The sequence below is a fragment of the Hippopotamus amphibius genome, chromosome 12 (assembly GCF_030028045.1).
Source record: "Hippopotamus amphibius kiboko isolate mHipAmp2 chromosome 12, mHipAmp2.hap2, whole genome shotgun sequence".
Classification (NCBI taxonomy): domain Eukaryota; kingdom Metazoa; phylum Chordata; class Mammalia; order Artiodactyla; family Hippopotamidae; genus Hippopotamus; species Hippopotamus amphibius.
In genome coordinates, this window is record NC_080197.1 from 44,525,778 (window position 1) to 44,549,661 (window position 23,884).

Here is a 23,884-nt window from a genome sequence, read left to right on the forward strand (position 1 = left end):
TTGAATAGTACAGGAGAGGACAATTTTTGTCCTCGAACGAAAAAGCAGGACGGGGACGTAGCGCGCAAATTATCTGATTGGTGAAAGGCACAGAGACACAGGCCTTCCGCGCTCCCCGCAGGCCCCCAGGCGGCGGACTAAGGGCAGAAGCGGTTAACTGAGCGCCACCGGCTCTCACTGCGCAAGACCGCTCTCCAACCCAATCCAGAGCAGTGGTCGCTGCGGCGTCCTTATCTCCAGGTTTTTCAGTAAAGGAAGGCGGGGAGTTGGCGACGTACGATGGAATCCGGCGCATTGTAATTGGTCAGGTGAAGGAGGCCCGGGAGCCCACGGGAACGGTTGATCGCTTTTCCATTCAATAAGTGCCTCTTAAGCGCGTGCCAGGAGGAAGATCCTGTGCCTTAACCAGTCCATTTGATGTTATTTAACTTCCCCAGGTTCAATGACTTGCTGAGACTGACACTGAATAAGCTCCGCCTCCTTCCGGTCCCGGCCCCCGCGTTCTCGGCTGAGAACGTCACTAAAACCCGGAGGAGCGGATTCGGAGCGGGGCCGGCGCCTGCCGCAGAGCTGCGCGTGCGCCGTCGCCCAGCGTGGGCTGCGAGTTGCCAGGACCGGCGGCGACAGCTTCGTGGGGCTCGGCCTCTGGGGCCTGCGGGTGGCGGCGGCCGGGGCGGCGCGGCGGCTGGTGCGCAGGTGAGAGCGCCGGGACCGCAGGTGGAAAAGCCAGCTCTCTACCCGGCCGAAGAGGAGGCTGGGGGGGGGGGGGGGGGGGCTTGTAGGTGTCTCCTCCTCTCTCGGAAAGGTCACTGGTGTCGCTGAAGGATATTTGGGGGCGGGGAATAGGAGGATGTTGGCTCCTTAGAAGGCTAAAGAAATAACCTTTAAAACAGCTGTCGGCAGTGAATCCTTGCTGCAGGGAGGAATGTGCGTGGCGAGGGGTTGTTGTAGTGGTGTGTGTAGAGTTCCAGCTGTAGACCATCCTCCCTCTCCTATCTACGCGGCTACACCGTAAAGTAGAAGGGAAAAGTGTCCCAGTGAAAGCACCGATTGCACCTGCGCTGCCACCTGTGTGTATCTGGGAGGTGAGAGCCACCCTCTGGTGTGAAACTGGATGTACAGCGTGATAGTGCCGACTGTGAAAGCAGAGCAGGATTCGGCGCTTTGGACGTGCAGGGGATGGAAATCCTTTTGAGAAGGAAACCTCCTGAAGTCATAAGCATCTTCCTCCCAAATTGGACCATGCACAAATCCTGTTGCTCTTTCAGAGGGGGTCTGTAGCGGCAGTTTCATTCATTCATTAACATCGTCAGTTTATATTAATATTTGTCACACTGTGCCGAGTTAGCAGATATGGCAGTGACCGAGACAGGCATGGTGCCTGACCACACGGAGCTTATGTTCAGTAATGGAAGGGGAAACTGTAAATAGGTACACTGATAAATGAACAGGATGTTTCCAGATCGTCCTAGATTGGGTTCCCTGGGAAGCCGACTCTAAGGAGATTCGTGGGCAGGACATTTATTAGGGAGGACTTTTTGGATCTTACCGAGAAAGAAAGGAAGCAGGATAGGGTGGAGAGAAAAAGTTGAGCTGTGGTGTGGTCCCAAGGAGGGTCTCCACCAGTCTCACAGGAATTCTGGTGCTGGGTTGGGCCTTCAAAGTTGGCCCAGGTTGGAGGGAAGGGCCAGGCCTTCGTACCCCTGCAGTGATCAGTCATTGGATACCCATTGCCCGGAAAGAGGATATGACTTCAACTCTCTTTGGCCAGTCAGTCCTGGGACTGACATCTGTCTCAGCACTCCCAGGAGCTTTGGTCAAACAGGAGTCTCCAGAAGTGCCTGTTTTTACAGGGGTGAGTCAAAACTTATCTGCACTTCTGGCTGTAGAATTTATTTTAGTTAACGTTTAGAAAAGACAAATACATCATTTTTCAACATAATCTCCTTGCTTTTCAATACAGTTTGTCCATCTGTCAACAAGCTTTTGTATGCCCTCATTAAAAAATGTTTTAGGCTGAGCTGCGAGCCGTGAATGCACCAGTCTTCACTTCTTCAGCCAAAGTGAATCTTCATCCTTGTAGGGCTGCTTTCAGGGGACCAAACAGGTGAAAGTCCAATGGAGCAAGATCAGGACTATAGGTAGAATGCTTTAACACCTTAAAATGAAATTTTTGCAGTGTCAACAGTGTGGGCAGAAGTGTACAGATGTGCACACCCTCAGACTGCAAAAACAAATCACTGCACACTGCTCTTTTTTCCTGCAGATCACAAGTGAGGCATCCATTTTTGCTCACACCACAGTCATAAATGAACTAATGTAACACATTCACACCTGCATAGCAGTGACTGGGGAGACAGTAGCCTTGAACGGAAAGCACTGATAAGACAGTGCGGACAGAAGTTTTAATATAACCGGAGTGTGGATAATTTTTGACTCACCCACATATGTATGATTTGTGTTGAAGATACCGTACATACAGGAATAATAATCACTGCCATGTATTGAATACTCACGTATTCGACACTGGACTAAGCAATAAATACCTAAATATAGAGCCCCACGTTACAGACTATGAAATTGAGGCAGGAAAAAAGTAATTTGCCTAACATCATAACTTATATGGGAGGTTAGAATTTGATTTCCATGGTTACTCAAAGCTTCATCACACTAGGACTCATGTTTAATCACTTGGCAACTTTAACTTCATTAACTGTTATCAGAGAAACAAATATGAATTATCAACCTGTCTTTGCTGTTTTGTTCTGTCCTTGAGTTTTCCGATTTCCTTTATGATTAGCTTTCCTGACCCTCACTTTAGGAGCCTGACTGTTATCTTTTCTAAAACATCCTGGAATCTGATCAAAATAGCCCCAAAGACCTCAGAACCTCTTTCTTGAGGATTTGGGTGTTTTATTCACATCTAGACTAACTGAAACTGCCTAGAGTTTATGAATCCACTTGCCTTAGTCATTCCAGACCTCTCCTGTTCTTTCTACACTCGAGGTTGGCACCAGTAATGGTTTTTTACCTTTTGAAATAATCAAAATAATAGCTAACAGCTACAGAGTCCAGCCCGAGTGCCAGGTATTGTGACAACTGCACAACAACCTTGTGATGGGTGTCAGTACTATTCTTGCTTGTGGATGATGGACTGAGGCATTGTGAGGTTAAGTGACTCACCCACGGTCACCGCCAGTTGTAAAGTGGTAAGGCAGAGATGGAAAGCCCAGGCAGAGGGATTCCACAACTCATCCCCTTCATCACTGCCCAACAATGCATCCTTACTACAATGATCTAGCTAAATGCTGTGCTTTACCTCCTGGGAACTGATAGGCAGGAACTACCCTGGTGGGCTTTTTGTGCTCTACTAAGAAATGTAGGTTTCACCTTCTAGTCACAAATGTCACTGAAGGCTAAGCAAAGCAGTAACACCACTGTTTTTGTCCGTTGTTGTTGTTTTCCCTGAGATGGCTGTGTTAAGAGGGTAGAGAATGGACTAGAACAGTGGTTCTCAGACTTTAGCTTCAGAATTACCTAAAGGATTTGTTAAAACACAGATTACTGGATCCCAACTTAGACTTCTGATTCAGTAGGTCAGGGACAGCCCAAGGTTTTGCATTTCTGATAAATTCCCAGATGATGGTACTGCCAGTGGCGAGGGGACCACACTTTGAGAACCAGTGGACGAGAAGCAAAGAGATCGTGTGAGGTAATGAGGGTTTGGACTGTAGCTGTGGGGAGAAATTATGTAAAAGAAATGTCATGTCCAATGGAGGACTGGGTGACTGACGATGGGGAGTATAAAGAACAGGGCAGAGTCCCCTATATCCAGATTTTCTAATTGAATGGCATGGTAAATAATGCCTTTTTTAAACAACCAAAACAGGAAGCAGAGGAGAAACAGCAGTTTGGGAAGGAAAAAGGATTCATTTTCATGTGAGATGTGTTTAGACACTTGTGGGGAAGAGCGGTGGGATGTGTGGGCTTAAGCTGGAGATGAAGACTGGGAGTCTTTAGTGGGTGTGTTAAAATAGAAGCTCTGGATGAGAATGAGGCCACCCAGGAAATGAACACCAAGGACAGAGCTTTGAGAACGGTGAGTAGGTGGGTGGAAACCAAGAGGTCATTAAAGGAGACTAAGCAAGATCAGACTAGCCTCAGATACTTAAAGAGTTTCAAGAACTCTTCAAAAGCGCTGTAGAGAGGTCATGGAAAGGGAGAGATTGGTGATCTTCATAGTCAGGGCAGTTTCCATGGAGAGTGGAGCAAAAGCAGATTACTTGGGTTTGAAGATGGAAGTGGCTCTAAAAACAAGCATTATTTGAAAGGAATCAGAATGTCTAGTAACTGCAAGGAAGGCTGATAAAAGGACAGCTGCACTGGGGAATTTGTTTTTGGTTCTTTTCAGTGGAGAAAAATGCTCGGCTTTTGCAGAGGAAGAAAACCAGTTCTGAGTGAAAGGTGGGAGGTAGAAGACGGGGGAGGATGGAGTTGGAACCTTGAAGACACAGCAGCAGGTGGAACGGGCTGGAGCGTAGATAACAGAAGGGCCAGGTCTTCCTCTGAGACAGTGAGGGAGGAGGTGAAGATGGGAGCTGAGGTGGACACGTGGGAGCAGGAAGTGGAGGGCTCACACCCAGTAGCCAGTTTCCTCCTGGCCAGAAGGTTACCTGCAAAAACGGAAGTGGAGAGTAAAATAGAAATCTCAGAAATGATGAAGACAGAAACCAACCCTTTAGGGATTCAGAGCTGACCAGGGGAACATAAAGTCATTGCTGCAGCACTGAGGGCCCAATTCAGCTGCACATTTAATCGGGAAGAGCCTGCTGAATGCGGGTAACTCCCCACCAGCCTCCACATCAGATGGCAGGCAGGTGTAAAGACAGTGAAGGGGGGTGGAAAGATTTTCAGGCAGGTCTGGAAACTTCATAACAGCTCTCCAAACCTTTCCAATAAACCACACCCTGCCGGTAAGCTGTCTCTTCCTCATTAGTCACTAATGATTCACTCTCTGTTCACATTTTAGGTTGTGGATGGTTAGTAAATCTCCCATGTAAAACTTGTGATGCTTTCAGTATATTATTTATTTATGAATACATTGAATTCACAGTAACAGAATGGAGGATAACAGAGACCACAAAATGCTTATACAGAACTGTCGGCCGTACTCTACCTTCTGCCGACCCGCTCCTGACAAGGCTGTGCTGTCAGCAGCCCAGCTACTGCCTGTAGGTCAGGGTAGGGGTGGGATTTTGCAGAATGGAAACTTTAGAACTCAGGTATAGTCCATTCAGTTCATCAAGAATTGACAATAATGTTTTTGGTACCTGTATTTTTGCAAGACGGGGAAAGTTCAGCCAGGCTGTTATTTTAGGTGATGTAGTTAGAAAAGAAAAAGAAAAAAGGAAGCTATTGTTCTCTTTAGCGCACCAGTCAGTTGAATAGGCCTGAAGACAACATGCAGTCCTTTCTAAAGTGTACAGAAAAGCCGCCAAAATGTGAACTGCTGTATTAAAATTGAGGATAAAGAGAACTTTATCCTCAGAGTTAGTAATTGGAACTCGGGAATGAAGAATTCACAAATACTGAAAACCAACACTGTTGTGCTAAAAGAAAAGGCATTATCCAATTCCGATAAACTTCATGAAATATTACAAGCACAAGAGCTGGGTTAATTGATTGTTCAGCGTTCTGTTGAGCATTCTCTTCATGTTTAAGTTACATTCGGTAATTTTTTTTTTTAATTTTTAAACATTACTATTTTTTTCCAAATGCTTTAAGCAGAGCAGCAATGAAGAGATAATCTACCTTACACTGTGTCCAAAAGACCAGCAGATGGCGCTCAGCAAGCCCAGTAGGCAAAATGAGAGCCTTCCCCAGAGTATTTCCTGCATTCAGGCTGTTGGAGGGCTAACCAATAGCAAAAGAGGTGGTTTTAGTTGACAGGCTGCTACATAGAAAGGGTAATCTGATAGCCAGAGCCAGGTTGTTTAGGATTTTCTAGGAAGCTTAATTGCTTTTTTGCCCTTTTTGCCCTCCACCTTACTGACCATTTCTAGCACCAAGAAACCTTCCTTTGGCTTGCAATGTACCAAGTTGCAGTAAGCCTGCGGGAGGCCTTAGCAGTAGAAATCGAAGAGCTAGTAATCTCTGTAACACAAATTGACGAAGAGCTAGTAATCTCTGTAATACAAATTGAGGCGAGGGAAAGTTGCTGTTCTAAACACAGTAGTGCCTTAAATTTAAAGAGTATTTGTGGTCTGAAGCATATATCTCTGTTTTCCTTTCTTGGCCTTTATATGCACTCAGAAAGATTACGATGTTTTAATGAGGCAGAGATATAGCAAACTTTTCTCCATTCTGTTCATTAATCCCTCACTATTCATTCTGTACTGAGCACTAAACTTAAAAAACTGAACTAAAATTAGCCTCACTAATCTCAAGTGTTAGTGGATCATGGGCATGTGTTTGGAGGATATAGGCTTTTTTACCCTCTCATTTTGGACCAAGTGGCACGAGACCTGTTAACCTCTAGTGTACCTGACATGAGAAGAAGAACACACCAGGTGTAATGCACTAGGGTACTTGCCCTCCGTGACCTTCACAGGTATGCACCATGCACCCAGAATGTTCTCACCCATCATCATGCTGGAAGTTCTGGTTGACTCTTGCCAAAACTGGGATACTAATTCTTGACTTTTGAAAATTGCTATTAAGAATACCAGCCAAGACTTTTAGGACTCCAGAATCTGAGTGCCGCAGTTAACTGACAATTTGGAATCAGTCATTTAGTGTTTCTTCATATATAAAGTGATCTCATAAAATTGTTATGAAAACAAAACAAAACAAGAGAAAAATATGAAAACTTTTGAATAATGCAAAGTATATAATTTGAATAATATAATAGTGTAAGAAAGCATAATCTGTTTTGATGGCCTCTAAACATTTTCTAAACTTAACAGAAGGCATCTCAATGGAGAAAACCATTAACATCTACTTTCTATTTTACTTATTGTAAAATTTACTAATCTCATTTCCTTTCTCTTGGTTCCCTCCAAATTTTTAAAAGATTTCCAAAACAAAAAAAAAAAGAAACTATATATATATATATATATATATATATATAAAAGAGTTCCATACCTTCTGTTTTTATTTGTTTTTTTTTAGGAGTGTGTTTAAAGAAGATTCAGGAAAGATAAGAAAAGGGCTGTGGCAGGTACACTAAAGGAGGGTAAGGAAAGGGAAGAAGTCTTCCTGCTGTCATTTCTGTTGCTGCTTTACTCCAAGCAAACTTGAAAGGCTCAGTGAATGAACAACAAACACTAACTTATTTTAGAAACCAGCCTGTTATTGCGCAACAAATCTGATCATTTTGAGCATATAGAGAAATTTTTGCTTCAGACTCAGGAATCTCTTGTGTCCAGAAAATAGTTCCAATACCACTAGGAATAACTTGTTGCCAGATGTTTTGGGGGAAGGACTATCTCAAGGTGAGCTGTGCCCAGCTTCATTTCCCATCCCCAAGGGGGAGCTCCCTGGCTCCCTGCTGCCCAGCCCCATGAACCTTTGTAAAAGTCAAGGTTTTGAAAACCTTGTCAGTTCATTTGAAAAATGAGTTACTTGTTAGGGATTCTAGTAAGACTGTGTGTTATCCTGAGAAGCAGCATATAGAAGCTATGAGCATGGACTCTGGAGGATTTATAAGAATGCTTATTATTCTTAGCATGTTTAGGAATAAAGCACTGAAAAAAATCTCAAATTTCTATCAGTCAGCAATCTGTCAGATTAGGATATCACCATAAATCAAAAGCTATACAGCCACTAAAAAATCATAATGAAGATTTTTATTCTTGCGTGAAGAAAAGATTACAAAATAGCATGCATATTACAATCACATTTTTGTTAAAACCAAAGAGATTACAGATGTTTTCAGCTTTCTTTTTCTTATATCTGTATTTTCTAACTTTAAAAAGTAAAACCATAATATATTTTTTAGAGAAGGGCAGTGATGCTAATTTTCATTTTGGAAAAAAAAAATCCCACAGAAAGACTTTAGGAAAAAAAAAATGTGTTAAATCAAAATTGTATCCCCAGAGCTGATTGACTTTGGTGTACCTCAAAAACTGGTACAAGTGTAAAGCAATTATATTCCAATTAAAAAAAAAATTGCATCCCCAGAATATATGTGATTGTGTTTAAAAGTTCCTCAAGAAGATGTGAAGAAAATAAGGAATGCATTATTTCACTAACTTACTTTGTTGTCTTTTGCTTACAACTAACAATGAGCCTTATTTAGTCTAATGTGTCTGGCCCTAGGATGTGGGTTGTTCAAGCAACAGAATACATGTAAAATGCTGGAAAGTATTAGGTGAAAGAAACGAAGTAGGTGCAGGTAACTGACATTTAAGTCCATCTTGCTTGGTGGAGATGGACTGTTACACAGATGGTGTGATACTCGACATTTTTATGTGGATTTAAATGTGAAGACTCTAAAAAGTACTTTGTAAAGTAAAAGACCCTGTCATCCTGATCCTGATCATTTTCCAGGCCTCTCAAAGGACAACAAGATAATCATCCAAAAATAGTTACCTGCTCTCTCACCCCCAAGCCAGGTCACTGTGCGAGATACAGAGAATTTGAGGAAAGGGGGGCATAACGGTTAAGCAGATATTACAGCAATTAATCATGAAATCAGTCCACGTCATTTACTAACCAGGGAGTGCTGTTACTGGGCCTCACTGGTAATTTGGCAAATAATGAGTTTTCAGCCAAAGTAGATACTCATTCCCAGGCTTAACTAAACCTAAACCTAGAAAAAGATGCGTGGATCCTCAAGTTATTCTAGTGGAAAAGAATAATAGTCTGTTAAACACAACATAAATAAAACGGAGCGCCTTCCTTGTCCTTAACCCAGGGATGACCCAAAGACGCATTGAGCGCAGGCAACTAACTTGTTCCTGATCTGAGGAAGGTTCAGTACATCACGTTTCGTACTGTGGTCTTCATGGAGAGAATCGTACACCACTTTCCAGACATTGCTGTTACCGTTTGCACTTTAATTTGTTCTGAATTTTAGTTATTGAGTTATTCATCCTAGCTTTGTTATTATATTCTTTTATCCAAACAACTCTCTTCTCTATAAGTGGTTTTCCTTAAAAGTTTATATCAAAGGAAAAAGTGACCAACAACGAGTGATATGTTAGTGATCATGAGAAGGAAACGGTGAAGAGCAGAGACGCCATCTGTGAAAAGTACTGTGACTTGATGAGCTCGTGTCGAGAGGGACAGAGTTGGAGGTGTTAAGGTCACCTTAAGTATTGAGACTGGATGTGAAAGGACAGTATCTTCTAAACCTTGAATTCAAGGTATTTTGTGGACAAAAATGCCACCTGTCAGTCCACACAAGTCAGTTGACTTTGGTGCACCCTCAGTCCCTCCTTCCATCTGGGAAATAACCCTTACTCTAGTTCGTCCCTCATTACTCCGAGTCATCTGGTACCTCCCTCGGTGGTTTCATTGTTTCCTCAAATCTCAAATGCCCCAAAGGCTTTTGCACAGTGGGCCTCACAAGGAAATGCAATCATGATACAGTTATTTGTGATTAACTCTCCGAAGATAGAACATACACGTGTCAATAAAAGGTATGGTCGCTAAAGGTTGCAGAAAGTGTGTAGGATACTAAAGCACTTGAGGAAAGGAAAAAAGGCCAAATGTACTTGGAGTTATACAGTTGATCATGTTTCCTCCATCTAGCAGTTTGTTTCAGTTTAGCAAAAAAGTCCTCATAAAATGTGAATTTAGGCCTCAAGGAGAAATGGTTTCTAATCCTGGGAATTATATGTGTATGTAGGCATAACTCTTAAGTCTTCTGTTTATTTTTAATATGTACACACAGAACACAGAGAAAGTTCAGGCATTTAGTTCATTAGTCCTATATTTTAATCTTGATTTAAAAGGGAAGGAATAAGTAAAATTTCTGTTCGGACATTTTTCTAAAGACATTCACACAGAATTACTGTAAGAGGTTTCAAGGTACTGAAACTCATATACATGCAATTGAACCTAATTCTTAGTATGTCCCTTGGTTGAAGGAGCAGTCTTTATTATCCTTCTCTGCCCAGAAAGGAACTTGGAGAGGGGTCCATTCATATTCATAGCATCAGGAGTCTAAAAACGAATCGCAAAAGCCTAGTGAGTGCCTTTAAGTGTATAAGGAGTCTTTAGAGGTTGTCCAGATTCAAGTTCCCAAACCCAGCAGATCATCAGAAACAGACTTCCTGGGCTACACTCCATGCTTTCCCAATCAAAGAGCAGAAAGACTGTTCTCAGTACTGCTGAGCTTTGAAACTCCAGGCAAGTTACTAGCCCCAGTTTCTTTGTGTAAGCTGGGCTGAGAGTAACCACTGTAGGGCATAGTAATTAGTGATAAGGGTAAACATTCAAAAATGCAGTGGTTCATCAAACAAATGTGGAAATGGCCTTAAGTGCAGTGGTTCAGCACATAAATATGGAAATGGGATTAACTCACAGGGTCCAAGGCAGAAGTCATGCCGCTGTTGGAATCCATGCCTGGCTCAGCCTCAGTTGAGAGGTGGTCACTCGCATCCTGTCAGAATGCAGAATCTGAGTTCTTACTGCATGTCTAAGGATTGCCATTTTATTCTTCTAATTGTGACTAAATAGAATTTTTTTAATCTAACCTCATTGTGCTTCAGAGAAATTAGAGTTAATTATGTAATGAAAATGATATTGATGCCTGAGTGTTTCCAAAGATGCCAGTGGCTTTCCCAACAGGTAATGTTTGCGTCTTTGCAGTTGCTGACGAAATGTCTCGTGTTGCTCTGTAAGTTTGCCAGGCCTGATTTCGTGCCATCCCTTTAAGTCTACAACATATCTCTTCTTGTTAATGAACGCTGCAGTGTATTGTAACTAAAAACTTTTAACGGCTTTCATTAGAGGGCAATATTCTGCTTGTGGTGGTTTAGAGATGTAATTTGAGGGATTTTTTTTATTTTGTTTTTTCTTTTAACTGTCAACCTTTTCTTAGGTGTGCGGATACTGAAGTACTATGAGCTTTCGGAACTTCTGGAGAGATTACAAAGTTCTGGTTGTTATGGTACCTCTCGTTGGTCTCATACACTTGGGGTGGCACAGGATCAAAAGCAGCCCTGTTTTCCAAATTCCTAATAAAGACAACCTTTCTGAGCCGGACAGTCGTGCACTCACGAGTCCTGAGAAGAACCACATCCCAGGGAAATAGCAGGCCTGCGATCCTCAGGTGAGTTCCATTTAATCTTGTCCACCAAATGGTATGTTCCAACAATGGGAAACATCATCTTTAAGAACGTATAGGGCTCTTGCAATAAAAGCCTAAGTTGGTGAGTTACCTGTTGTTTTTATTATGAACCACTGGCAAGATATTATCTTAGAGTTGCTTCTAGAAAACTTTGTTCCACAGAAACCTTTGACACCTGCCTGAAAGGGCAGTCAGCCCATTACCTGTCCTGCCCTTTGCACTAGCAGTGTCACCAGGATCACGAGTGTGTCCAAAGGAGCCGTTGTTCCCTTGCCGTAAATCCATGCCTCAGCCTACAGCTCTGTAACTTGCAAAAGGTTCTTTTCTGTTTTATTATTGTTCGCTGGTTTCTCCAAGATAAACTGGTTGTATTTATTCCTTAGTATCTACAGTCAGCCCTCCATATCTTCAGGTTCCAAATCCACGGATTCAGTGAACCACGGATCAAAAATATTTTTTAAAATACTTCCAGAAAGTTCCAAAAAGCAGCTATTTACATAGCATTTACATTGTATGAGGTATTATAAGTAATTCAGAGATGATTTAAAGTATCTGGGGGGGACATACCTACGTTATATGCAAATACAACCCCATTTTACGTACGGAACTTGCTTATCTGCGGACTTTGGTATCCGGTCTGGGAGGGGAAGCGGTCCTGGAATGAATCCCCCATGGATCCTGAGGAATGACTAATATTTTAGCTTCAAAATAATTTGTTACTTTCCAGAGCCACTGAAAGAAGAGGATACAGTAATATAATTCAGATCTATAAACCCCTATCAATAATTCCAAAATCCAGCAAGTTCTAAAATCTAAAAAGTTTTGTCATGACTCCTTAGGTAGTTGATCTTAACTGAGATGAGGCAGTTTAATCCCTATTCCACTTAATATGAGTATGTAGTTTCACTGCAGAAATGCTGTGTTTGATTGTGAGTGTTATACTATGTTATGACTATATGGATTTGGGGTAGTAAACACCATATTATTTTGATTATTGGCATTATACACTATATTGTATTTCTAAAATCCAAAAAATTATTAATTTTGAAACTCATCTGGCCCCAGATAGAGAACTTTGACCCCGTAATTGTGAAACATTTTCTATTTTAATATACCATTTTGACCTTCAGGTGAGTAATAATGTCCTAACGGTTGAAGTACGTCAAAAGAATGTGCTGTTTGTCTGTCTGTTACTTTTAAAAATGTTTTACTTTTATTATGGAAAATTGCAAACATACCCCAAAATAGAAGATAGTATATGCAGCTCTATAGTACCCACCCCCCAACTTTAACAATTATCAACACTTTGGCAATCTCTTTGACTCTATCCCCTCCCTTTTTTTTCACTGCTGGAATACTTTTAAGCACGTCTCAGGTGTCAGTGTGTTCCTTTAGCAGTGAGGATAAGCACACACAGCTACAAGTGCGTGGTGATGCTTACTATTTACTTCCTGTTCTAGCACAGAAGCATTCATACACAATACAGGAGCGTGAGCCAGTAAACTATTTACAAATAGGCAGTGGGCTGGCTATGGCCCATGGGCTGTAGTTTGCCAGCCACTATGATGTGTAGTCTGTTACTTCGTTTGGGGTTGCAGAATGGTGCTGCTCAAACGCTCTCATTTCTTCTCCATTTGTTAGCTGGACTAACTTTGCCTCAACTATTGTTACCCCTCAAAATGCATTTATACAGGAAAGGCAAGATATATGCTTTATTTCCCTTTATCAGCCTTTATAGTCAATTTGAATTATCTCAGTCTGTTACTGTCAGTATTCTTTTGAATGCTTAAATTGTTCCATCTTAGATTCCCTCCAGGTTGACTCCTGTGTCATTTTTTTTTCCTGTGCCCTTTGATATGATCCAAGTAGTCTTTAATAATATTATTACTTTTGGGCAGAAAAAGTCCCCAGCTCATCTAGTTTATTTCTTGCCTCAGACCTAGAATCAGCCATTTCTCCAAAGAGCCCTGATTCCTTTTAGGAAAAAATTATAGCTGTTTATATTTCTTTAAATCATATTTTATAGCTCTAAATTTAGAATAGTCATGTAAGTTTTAGTATAATTTAATTATTATCCATCGCTGCAGGAAGCCCATCTTCCAGGCCACTGCATCCAGGAATAGTCAGGGCCATTCATGTGACGGTTACTTTTGGAATAATGGGTCACATTGTCAGGGAGAAAGAAATAGCTGAACTTGACACTACCAAACCTATGCTGTAAGCCAGCCCTGTGTTTTGTTTTGTTTTGTTTTTTCCAGTTGTACCGTATTTTGTCTAGATCTAGACATAGGACCACAAGTCAGCAAGTTTTGACATCCTAAAAATGATTTGGGAGTCACCAACACTTTCTTCCTTTCTCATTTTATAGCGATACAAGGCAAAAGCTGTGGTTACTGTCTCACTACCGCAAGACTGTTAGAGGTGCCACTTTGGCATTCTGCTTTTGAAAAGTTGCATGTCACTGTTATGTATTGAAAAGTAACTAGAGAAATCACTTTAATGATCACAGTCTGTTATGATTTGTGGTTTGTGTGTGCATGTGTTGTAAATTTACATATGGAAGTCACTTCACTAAGCTCTCATTTAAATGTATTTCACAGATTTTGCTGAATCTAAAATAACCTTTGAAGTAATATTTAAGTACCTTGGCTGTTTCTTGCATAAGATGAACAGAAACTTTTTTCCTCCTAGTTCTATAAAAAGAGGTGACTATAGCTTTATCATTGCAGGGAGAAAGCTGGCCAGGTTGCTTTCACTTTATTTGGGCCCAGTTGCCATGGTTACAGCCCTTTAACTAAATTGGGAGGAATGGTAACCAAAATAATACTTTGCATAACATTCCTCTGCTCTCTTCGCATCTTCTTTGCGCATCTTCAGATCACCTTTTGGTCTGCATCGTTCCGTGCCGCAGTGTGCTCTGGGTAGTACCGTAGTCTGAGTAGTTCAGTTAATTTTATTTATGCGAAACACTGTCCAAGCAGTTAGCGTGGTTAGCATATTCCTGAAAATAACGAGTAATTGGCGGAACCTTTGCCTTCAAAGCATCAAGCCTTAACTGATAAGGTCTGTGACCTGAGATTTTTATTCTTTCCACTTATTATTATAGCATCAGAATTGTATGCCTCAGGCACGCTTCTTCCAGCCTCATTAAGGAAACTAGTACCAGTGCCAGCACACTTGGTTAATGACAGCATTTTATATTATTTACGCTCTTTGAGTTCACATTGCAAATCAGATCCTATTTTTCTCCTTGTCATCCAGCACATTCCCTGGCTTTTGTATTTATTGTCATTAGCCAAAATTTGGGGGAGGGTTAGTTGTAGGACATCAAAACTGAAAATCATTGATTGACAGGATAAAACTACAGAAAAGTGCTCTGACTTTAGCCAAATATTTAAAACATGGTTTATTCTTTGATAAATGTGTTGTGCAGATTTGTCCAGCTAGATGTAGACCGTACATTAGAGAGTGTCTCTATTAAGAATCCTAACAGTTATCTCAGTTTCATAACTATTTACAAGCAGGATTTGATATAAATGCACTTGTATTCAGACCTAAGGTTTCCAAGCAAAGCAAAGTTAGGGAAAAAACAACACTAGGTCTTGGTGTAAGAGAATAAAAACATTTGGGACTCAGTGACCAAATTCCATGAGTTTTACTCTATGTACATATATATAGCATTTCTCTTCTAGGAGCATTCTGTAGTTGAATAACTTTACTGTAAGCTTTCTAGCTGTGTTGTGCATTCCAAAATTATTAAAATATCAGTACTTTCTCTTGTAGGGATTCACTGAAAAAATAAAGAAATGAATGTTTAGTCTAGGTTGACTTACATTTCTCATTTTGGGGGGTTTGTGCCAATGAGGTAGTTCCTTTTTCTAAAGAGCAGAGCATTAAAATTAATTACTGAATTATAATCTATAACATGTTTTGGAATTATTTCTCTAAAATGTTTTATTTTTATTTCTTATAGAAAGAAGCAACTTTGGGTCCGAGCGTGAGTTTAAAAGAAGAAATGAAAAATAGCAGTTGGATCAGAAAGAACTGGCTTCTTGTAGCTGCAGTTTCCTTCATAAGCATCCATCTTGGAACGTATTTTATACAGAGGGCTGCAAAACAGTCTGTAAAGTCTCAGTCTGGAGGCAAACAAAAGAGTTTGAATAATGAATTAACATAAATATTTGGAATTACTGATATGTCATTACATCATTACGTGCCAATTAGCATCATAAGTATGAAGCTAAGTATTTAATTTTACAGCCGCAGTGCTGTATATGTGGACTTTCATTCCCAAAAGATAACCGTGTTAAATGTTAAAACCCACGACAATACAATAAATAGAAAACTCTGGTTAAAAAAATAAAAGCTGTCTTCACAAATTACCATCTCAAGTAAGATGTCTCGTTTAGAAGCTAAAAAGCCCTCATGCTGTAAAAGTGAGCCACTGACAAGCGAGCGAGTCAGGGCCACCCTCTCTGTCTTGAAAGGCGTCCTCACATCGTGCTATGGCCCGGCAGGCAGGCTGAAGCAGCTGCACAACGGCCTGGGGGGCTCCGTGCGCACGACCTCCCAGTCGGCAGCCCTCCTCACTGACCTGCCAGTCACCCATCCCATTTTAAAGATCCTGACGACTTCGGTGCAGAATCACGTGTCCTGCTTCAGTGACAGCGGTTTATTCACAGCCATTCTCTGCTGCAACCTGGTCGAAAATGTTCAGAGAATAGGTTTGACTCCCACCACTGTCATTAAGTTAAATAAGCATCTATTAAGCCTCTGCACCAGTTACCTAAAATCTGAGGTGTGTGGTTGTCGAATCCCAGTCGACTTTAGCCACACTCAGATCCTCCTCTGTTTGGTGCGCAGTATAGTAACAAGTAAGCCTGCCTGTATGCTCACTGCAAAGGAAATCGACCATGTTAGTGTTTTGATCCTGAGAGCCTTTCTGCTTACAATTCCAGAAAATGCCCAAGACCACGTCATTTTAGGAAAGAGTATAATTGTCCCTTTGAAAGGTCAGAGAGTTATAGATTCTACTGTGTTACCTGGAATACTTATTGAAATATCAGAAGTTCAATTGATAAAGATATTACCTATCAAAAAATCAGATTCCTTCAAGGTGGCACTCTTTTGTGTGTCTTTATCCGGAGACCTTTCTGATACAGGAGAAGGAACTGTGGTGGTCAGTTACAGAGTTTCTCTTGAAAATGCAGTCCTGGACCAGTTGCTTAACCTAGGAAGGCAGCTAGTTAGTGATCATGTAGATCTTGTCTTGTGCCAAAAAGTTATACACCCATCTTTGAAACAGTTGCTCAGAACGCATCATGTTATTGCTGTAGACAGAGTTGGAGCAGCTCTGATGGAACCCCTGAGCAAAGTGACAGGTAAAAAGCCCTCTCAGCTTCTGCCCTTATGGTTAATAAATCACACTTCTTTTGAGCAAAGATATTCTTGGTGTTTGTCACTATTAACATCTTAAACAATTTGAGAAGCCACCAACCTCACAGTGTATACGAGTATCATTTCTGGCAGCAGAGGTTGTTTCTGAAAAAGATCCTTCATTGTTCACTTATTAAAAGTTAAGTGATGGTGACAATTTTCTAGGTATTTTCCAGCCCCAAAATGTACCGCAGAGTCTGTCATAATCTAAAACTATTAAGCCCCGAACATTTTACAGATTATTGAGAAATCTAACATTCTCATAATCATATAAAGTCTTTCATACTTTAAACAAAATTCTTCTACTTGAGTTTTACAAAGCTCTTAAGTCACATTGTATTCAGAAGGTAATTTTGCAACTAGACTATCCGCTTCACTTTTATCTAACTCCAACAAACAGCTGTACTTCGGCCTAAAAAGCGGTTCCTAATGGGGGGGGGGGGGGGGGTGGAGTCAGTGCAGTGTGCCTGTGGGCTAGCTTTAAATATCCCAATATCCCAAATATTCCCAGCTAGGCTCCTTGAGAGCTGGGATTATCTTTTACTTTGTGCTTACAACAAGCCTGTTCCACAATAGGGGTTCTAAAATGTTTGTTGAATTAACAATAATATATTTATTAACATACAGAATTATAACAGGCAAGAAATTTACTGTATTTCACAAACTCGGCAAATTAGAAGCAGATAGAAGGTTGGTAGTCACTTGATAGAGCCAAGGAGAATTGACAAGCTGAAGAGTTCCTGATTTGAGCCACTTTTCAATACCTCTTTATCTGCATTGACCGCCTGTCAGAAAGACAGTCATTTCATTTGGATCAGTTTCAGTTTGTAAGTTATTAGACTTAAAAGTTTAAGTCTAATAAATTTTGTTAAAACTGAAAATTGTTTTTAGCTTTATTATAAATCATCAACAAGGAGACGTATGAGTGCCAGTATTGAATCCCTAAGATCTCTGGGCTATTGCCCTGCCTCTGTAACACTGTCAAATGATCGTCAGAGTGGAAATTGTTAAATAATGGAAATCGTTCTTTGGGACTCATTGGTGATGATGTGGGCCAGACCCATATCCTTAAATATGTACTGGCTTTTCATGAGTCAGGTGATTTCTAGCTGTGAATATTGAGTGTTACAGGCTATGTAGTCAGTTTTTAAACCGAAGCATTTTTCCACAGAAACAGTATTATATGTGGGCACTGGGTTTCCACCCCAGCCCAGAACTGATATTTATCTCATTTGTAACCAGAACATGGTAGAACATGAGCTGACCTATTTTATTTGAAATTGGTTATGAAAAGTTATGTGTTTTCCACATATTTGCAGTTGATTCTTTGGTTGGTCAGGACTGTTATCAAGAGACTGCAGAGCTGCCAGTGGGCACCTGGGGTTGGGGAGAGTGTAAGCATTCTGTATAGACATGCCCTGCCCTGCTTCCCCAAATAATGTGTGTGTAACATTACATAAAGCCAGAGCTGCAGTCCTGGATCTCGGGAGCAGAAGCTTTTGAGACAAAAGGGAAAGGGGGAAAGTGCTATGGTTGGTTCTGGTAAACTAATAACAGGCAGAGTATGTTTGGGACCTAATCCATCTTCCCTGGTGTATCTAAGTTAAGATGACCTCCTTTCTCCCCCTTCAAACAAAATTCCTCTTTACCTATGATCGAGGTTAAGTAATGAGGTTATTGTACTTGGTTGACTGGTGGGTATGAAGCTCATCATAGCTCACAAAGCTTTTTTTTTTAATTTTATTATTTATTTATTTATTTATTTATTTATTTATTTATTTATTTATTTACTGGCTGCGTTGGGTCTTCATTGCTGCGCGAGGGCTTTCTCTAGTTGCAGAGAGCAGGGGCTCCTCTTCGTTGTGGTGCACCAGTTTCTCATTGTAGTGGCTTCTCTTGTTGTGGAGCACGGACTCTAGGCTCTTAGGCTTCAGTAGTTGTGGCTCACGGGCTCTGTGTGCAGGCTCAGTAGTTGTGGCTCATGGGCCTAGTTGCTCCACAGCATGTGGGATCTTCTTGGACCAGGGCTTGAACCCGTGTGCCCTGCATTGGCAGGCGGATTCTTAACCAGTGCGCCCCCAGTGAAGTCCCAGAGCATTTTTAACATTTGATTTGGTTTGATTTATTTGTGAAATAGACATGATTACCCCCACTTTACTCTCCTATGGGAAAGCCCACCCAGAAGAGTTAAATGACTTGCTCCACGTCAGAGGCTGATCAGCAGGAAAGCTGATCCTCTCTTTACAAATGCTCTGTTGGTTCCACCTTTGAAATTGTACAAGATGTAGGGGTTTTTTTTTCCCCCTTAAATTTTATATCCCTCAAATATTCCTTATTCTTTGCGACTTCAGAATTAAAGAAAGGATATTCAAAGAAGTGAAATTCCTCATGATTATTTTCTGGGTTTTTACAAAATTTTTGAGCTGTAAATATTTTTAAACATAATTGTTTTAATCCCATTAGTTTCAAAGAGGGAACTGGCCCAAGAAGGTACATTGCTAAGGGTTACAGTTTTAATCTTAAGACTTTAAACTAGCATTGTTACTCCTTGTAGAAGGTTGGTGCTATTTCTTACATAGCTTTACTACAGTTAGAGATTTTCTAAAACTTCAAGTCATCCTAACTTCTCATTTATTCATATTTTTATTAATTTGTGTTTTGTAAAATTTTCCTGTTTTACCTGTACAGGAGGGAGGGCAAAATATAATCAAAGAATAACAAAATGAAATAAGAATGTCACATACTTTATTTTGGCATAATTTAGGTAGTTATTTACATGCAAACAATCGTTAGGCAAAAAGAAAAAAGAAAAAAATTCCTATATGTGCACTGAATGGCCCCTCAAAGGAACTCAACTACACAGCTGTTTGCACAGCTTAATTTGTGTATTTTAAGGTAAAAATAGTAACACCTTTAAAAAGTCTTAAGATTAAAGCATCCTTATTCCAGATTAGTGGGGCTGTTAATTTGGGTTCTCTGATCCCTGAATGGGCCCCCAGGGTTCCTGGATTTCCTGAAAATGTATTCAAAATGGTGTGTGTCTTTTTCTGGAGAGTACAAAATAGCTTCTAACAGATGTTCAAAGACATCTGTAATGGAAAAGAACCTCTGCTTTATTTGCGTATCATTTTAATGACAGAATACTGCTTACTTCATAGGTTTAAGAAGATGCATCTTGTTACTTCTTTACCCTACATTTCATATTTTAAATGATACACTTGTGGGACTTTTAGGTTGGCTAGGAATAAATATTATAATTTTAAATGATATGATCCATCTTCACTCATCCATTTTGTGTTTTCTAAACTTTTTTTTAAAAAATAGGAACACGGCCTATTGGCTCCTTGGGCTCAATCTCTCCCAGTAGTTACGGAAGTGTGAAAGATTTGCACACTGCAAAATGTGGCTTCAAACATTTTTTTCATCTTATTCCTAATGAAGCGACTGTCTGCAGCTTGCTTCTCTGCAGCAGAAATGACACAGCCTGGGATGAGCTGCAGGTAAGTAATAAACTTTGAATTCTGCATCTAAGGGCTGAGGCAGGGGTTAAATAATCACTCAGACAAGTACTATCATTTTTTTCACATCGGTGAGCTATACTTTTTTTTTTTTTTTTTTTTTTTTTGGCACACGGGCTTAGTTGCTCCATGGCATGTGGGATCTTCCTGGAGCAGGGATCGAACCTGTGTCCCCTGCATTGGCAGGCGGATTCTTAACCACTGCCCCACCTAGGAAGCCCTATACTTTTTTTTTCATCATAACTTCCCTAGGTTCCCTATAGAAAGCAAAAACAACAATAATAAGAGAAAGTTACAAGTAAGCTGATTTAACTGCCTGTGATATTACAGAAACTTGGCATGGGTTGCCTCTTAGTATTTTACAAGCAAGCTAAAAGTCCTTGATGGGAACTTTTCTTAAGAAATTAACTTGAATTATGTACTTGTTGATGCTAACGTGTATGAATAATTCACTTAGAAATCAGTTGCCCAGTTAAACCCATCACCCACCTATTAACAGAGCATGTTGTTCACGAACAGCAGTAATACATGCGGCTTTTATACAATGGAAGTGATGCCCTATGTACTGGTCACAGGCTTGAAGAATGCATGCCCAAGGATGTATCCTTGGTGAATATTCAAGGTCTGCGTGTTTTTATTACTGCTGGCTTGGATCATTTCCATAGCAACTTGAAATAAATTCTACAGCACTTATACAGCTAATTTATTTAGAATGAAATATTTTTTTGTAGAAATATTAGCACACCTGGCTGATCCAGTTGTGTTTGTGAATCTCAATTTGAAGAGCTAAATGTATGTGAAAGAGGATATTAATCCAGTCCATGAAAACAAGCATCTGGCAAAAGTATTTTTCCTTCATCTCTTATTTTTATTATTCCAAAATGTGTTCATCACCTGACAACCTTGGTGACACCAGTTTTGTTCTTTTGCAATTAAAATCGGGCTCTTTGAGTCCACTATCTAAGTCGCCTTAAAAACGTGGTTATATTTCTTTGTGTTTCTGATGTCAGTGTCAGATTCTGCTGATTCGTTTATTTTTTAGCTCACATGTCAAACAGCACTGCATATTTTGCAGTTAACGATCAAGGAACCATGCGTTTTGTTGGGAGGCGGCTGCACTGAAACCCATTTGGCGGCGTATATCAGACACAAGGTAGGTTAGGTAGTCCTTAAATTATCTGAGCTCTCAGCAACTTTCATTCTATGAGATGATAAGCTAAATCATAATACTCTGGAGACTTTAATGCTTAATTTCTCAGTAGTCTTGATTGACATCAAATACTGTATTTGAAAACACTTGAGGAAAATAACACCTACAAATATAAGTTAATATCTTTGTCACAATGATTATTAATCCAACCTTTTAGCAGATAATCACATTCTTTGAGTTTTGTCTCTGCTGCCTATTGAAATGAGTATTCTGTTAATAGGAGTTGTCATCTTAGAGATCTCAACCACTGTGGTACAGTAATAATTGATATTCACAATGAAAGTGTTGAGATTCTACAAAATACTTCAGTACCTTTTGGATCTTCAAGAAAAAAACTTAATTTCATTTATTAAAGCATGCTAATTATTAGATTCTATTATAATTTTTAAATTGGTATTTTTATGATATATGTTAATTCTATTAAATAGAATTGTTTTATTAATCTGTGAAACTCCATTTCTTGACAGTAAATTTAGTGCATCGTAGTTCTTATTAATTGTTTCATTAACACTGAGCTACTTTCTTTGAAAATGGATACAAAAAGTTATGTGTTTTCCTAGTATTTGCGGATGGTTCTTTGGTTAGTCGGTAATACAGAGGCCCCTGGGATGCCTGGGATTGGTGAGGGTGTAAACGTTTTTCGTAGACATGCCCTGCCCTGCTTCCCCAAACAATTTAAAATCTGTTTGAGGATAAACCCGTTCATGAAAAGTTATCAGAATGTACATCATGAAAAACAAGACCATTGCCAATCTATTCATGCTGAATGGACAATAATACAGTCTGCAGATGGGACTGAGAAAACTGAAATAAGTCTTTTGGAGAAAGAAGGGGTCTTGAATAGGATTTTGAAGAAACAATATAGCATTGAAAATAAGAGGAAAGAGTATGCAACCAAGATGATCTTATCTGGTTCCAGCCTCCTGGGCAAAAGAAAAAAGTGGTCACTGTTTTTAAGTAGTTAGGATGTGGATTTTTAACTATCATTCAAGTATGAGTTTGCTAATGTATTAGTTTTTCTCTCATGAAATTTCAAGGATAAACTTTTTAGAATGGTGGAACAAAAGCAGTTCAAGGTTATATAACCTTGTCATTAATTAATAAAGAGAAGAATGGTTATTTTTTAAACATTAATGTGAAAATTATACATGTTCTTAAATGGTTTTTATCTTAATCCATGTATTCGCCTTTTAAACAAATCTCAGACATTTACCGAGGATAAATAAGTACTTCATTTAGGACATTGGTCTTCACGAGCTTCCTCCCCTGTGTGTAGAAGCCTATGATTCACATATTATACCTTGTCCTTCGTGCATTACTGAGGCACTGCTGGGCAGTCCTTCAGCATAAGTTGATGGTGGGGTTTATTCTGAGTCATGCATCCTGATAACATGACTGGTAGCAAGTGTTTTTACTGTAACAACCAAGTTAAGGGATCAGCCTGGCCAGCTGGCCCATCTATGCCCTTCAGCCTTGTGCCACATATCTAAATACTGTATGAATAAGGGCTTGATCAAGTATTTTTCAGAAACATTTTTGTCATATTAATTGCTCTGTTCTGTGTTTTCAATGGTTTTGTTTTCTTTAGACCCATAACAAGCCGGAAAGCATTCTTAGAGATGATGGGTGTACTCAGACAGAGCTCCAGCTGGTCACGGAAGCATTTTGCAGTGCACTTGAGTCTCTCGCAGGCTCTTTAGAACACGACGGAGGTGAAATTCTCACTGATGGGAAGTATGGACATGTTTGGTCAGTTCAGGCCGATTCTCCCTCTGTTGTGAACTGGCCAGATCTGCTTTCAAGATGTGGTTGTGGACTCTACAGCAGCCAGGAAGAACTTGGCTGGTCCTTCTTAAGGAGCACCCGTCATCCTTTCACACCACAAACCTGCCTTCCACGTGAAGCCGCAGGCTCCGCCGACAGCCTGACCTTGGACTGTTTTGCTGCAAAGCTTAGTGGCCTACAGGTGGCTGTGGAGACTGCCAATTTGATTTTGGATCTTTCATATGTCATTGAAGATAAAAACTGATATAAGAGAGTAGCATGTTTATATTACAAAAATTAGTGACGTATCAATAAAGAAAATATTGAGTGTGTGTGTTCTCTCTCAAAGGTCTGTTCTGCATATTGAAACTGATGATTCATAAAATTATAGATTTACTTATTTAAGGAAAAAAGACTTGATTCTTGAATAGAAATACCATAGAAGAATAAAAATATGAAGCATTATTAAAGACATGATGATTATCTAGGGGAGTCCACAGTTACCATTGTACATTGTTCTAAATTTTTGTTGTTATTTTGACATCATTCTAAGAGCATACAGAAATTTTTTAAAAATCCTAATCTAGGGAGAAAAAGATGGCAGCGAAGTAGAGAGACGTGGAGTGCATCCCTCTCCACAGATGCATTGGGAATGCA

General features: G+C 40.1%; 3 protein-coding genes across 3 annotated transcripts; all 3 read left to right on the forward strand.

The window, feature by feature from the left end:
• The first annotated feature begins 543 nt into the window (after window positions 1-543).
• LOC130833430 (uncharacterized) lies at window positions 544-11,281 on the forward strand. Its single transcript, XM_057703104.1, has 2 exons — window positions 544-696; window positions 11,051-11,281. The coding sequence occupies exon 2, from the start codon at window positions 11,072-11,074 to the stop codon at window positions 11,261-11,263; it is 192 nt and encodes a 63-aa protein (XP_057559087.1). The 5' UTR covers window positions 544-696; window positions 11,051-11,071; the 3' UTR covers window positions 11,264-11,281.
• A 4,033-nt stretch (window positions 11,282-15,314) lies between these two features.
• On the forward strand, window positions 15,315-15,682 carry LOC130833431 (uncharacterized). Its single transcript, XM_057703105.1, has one exon. It carries the CDS (start codon window positions 15,315-15,317, stop codon window positions 15,474-15,476), a length of 162 nt encoding a protein of 53 aa, XP_057559088.1. The 3' UTR covers window positions 15,477-15,682.
• An 11-nt stretch (window positions 15,683-15,693) lies between these two features.
• MKKS (MKKS centrosomal shuttling protein) lies at window positions 15,694-23,553 on the forward strand. Its single transcript, XM_057703103.1, has 4 exons — window positions 15,694-16,680; window positions 20,060-20,235; window positions 21,296-21,406; window positions 23,052-23,553. The coding sequence occupies exons 1-4, from the start codon at window positions 15,696-15,698 to the stop codon at window positions 23,490-23,492; spliced, it is 1,713 nt and encodes a 570-aa protein (XP_057559086.1). The 5' UTR covers window positions 15,694-15,695; the 3' UTR covers window positions 23,493-23,553.
• The last annotated feature ends 331 nt before the right edge of the window (window positions 23,554-23,884 follow it).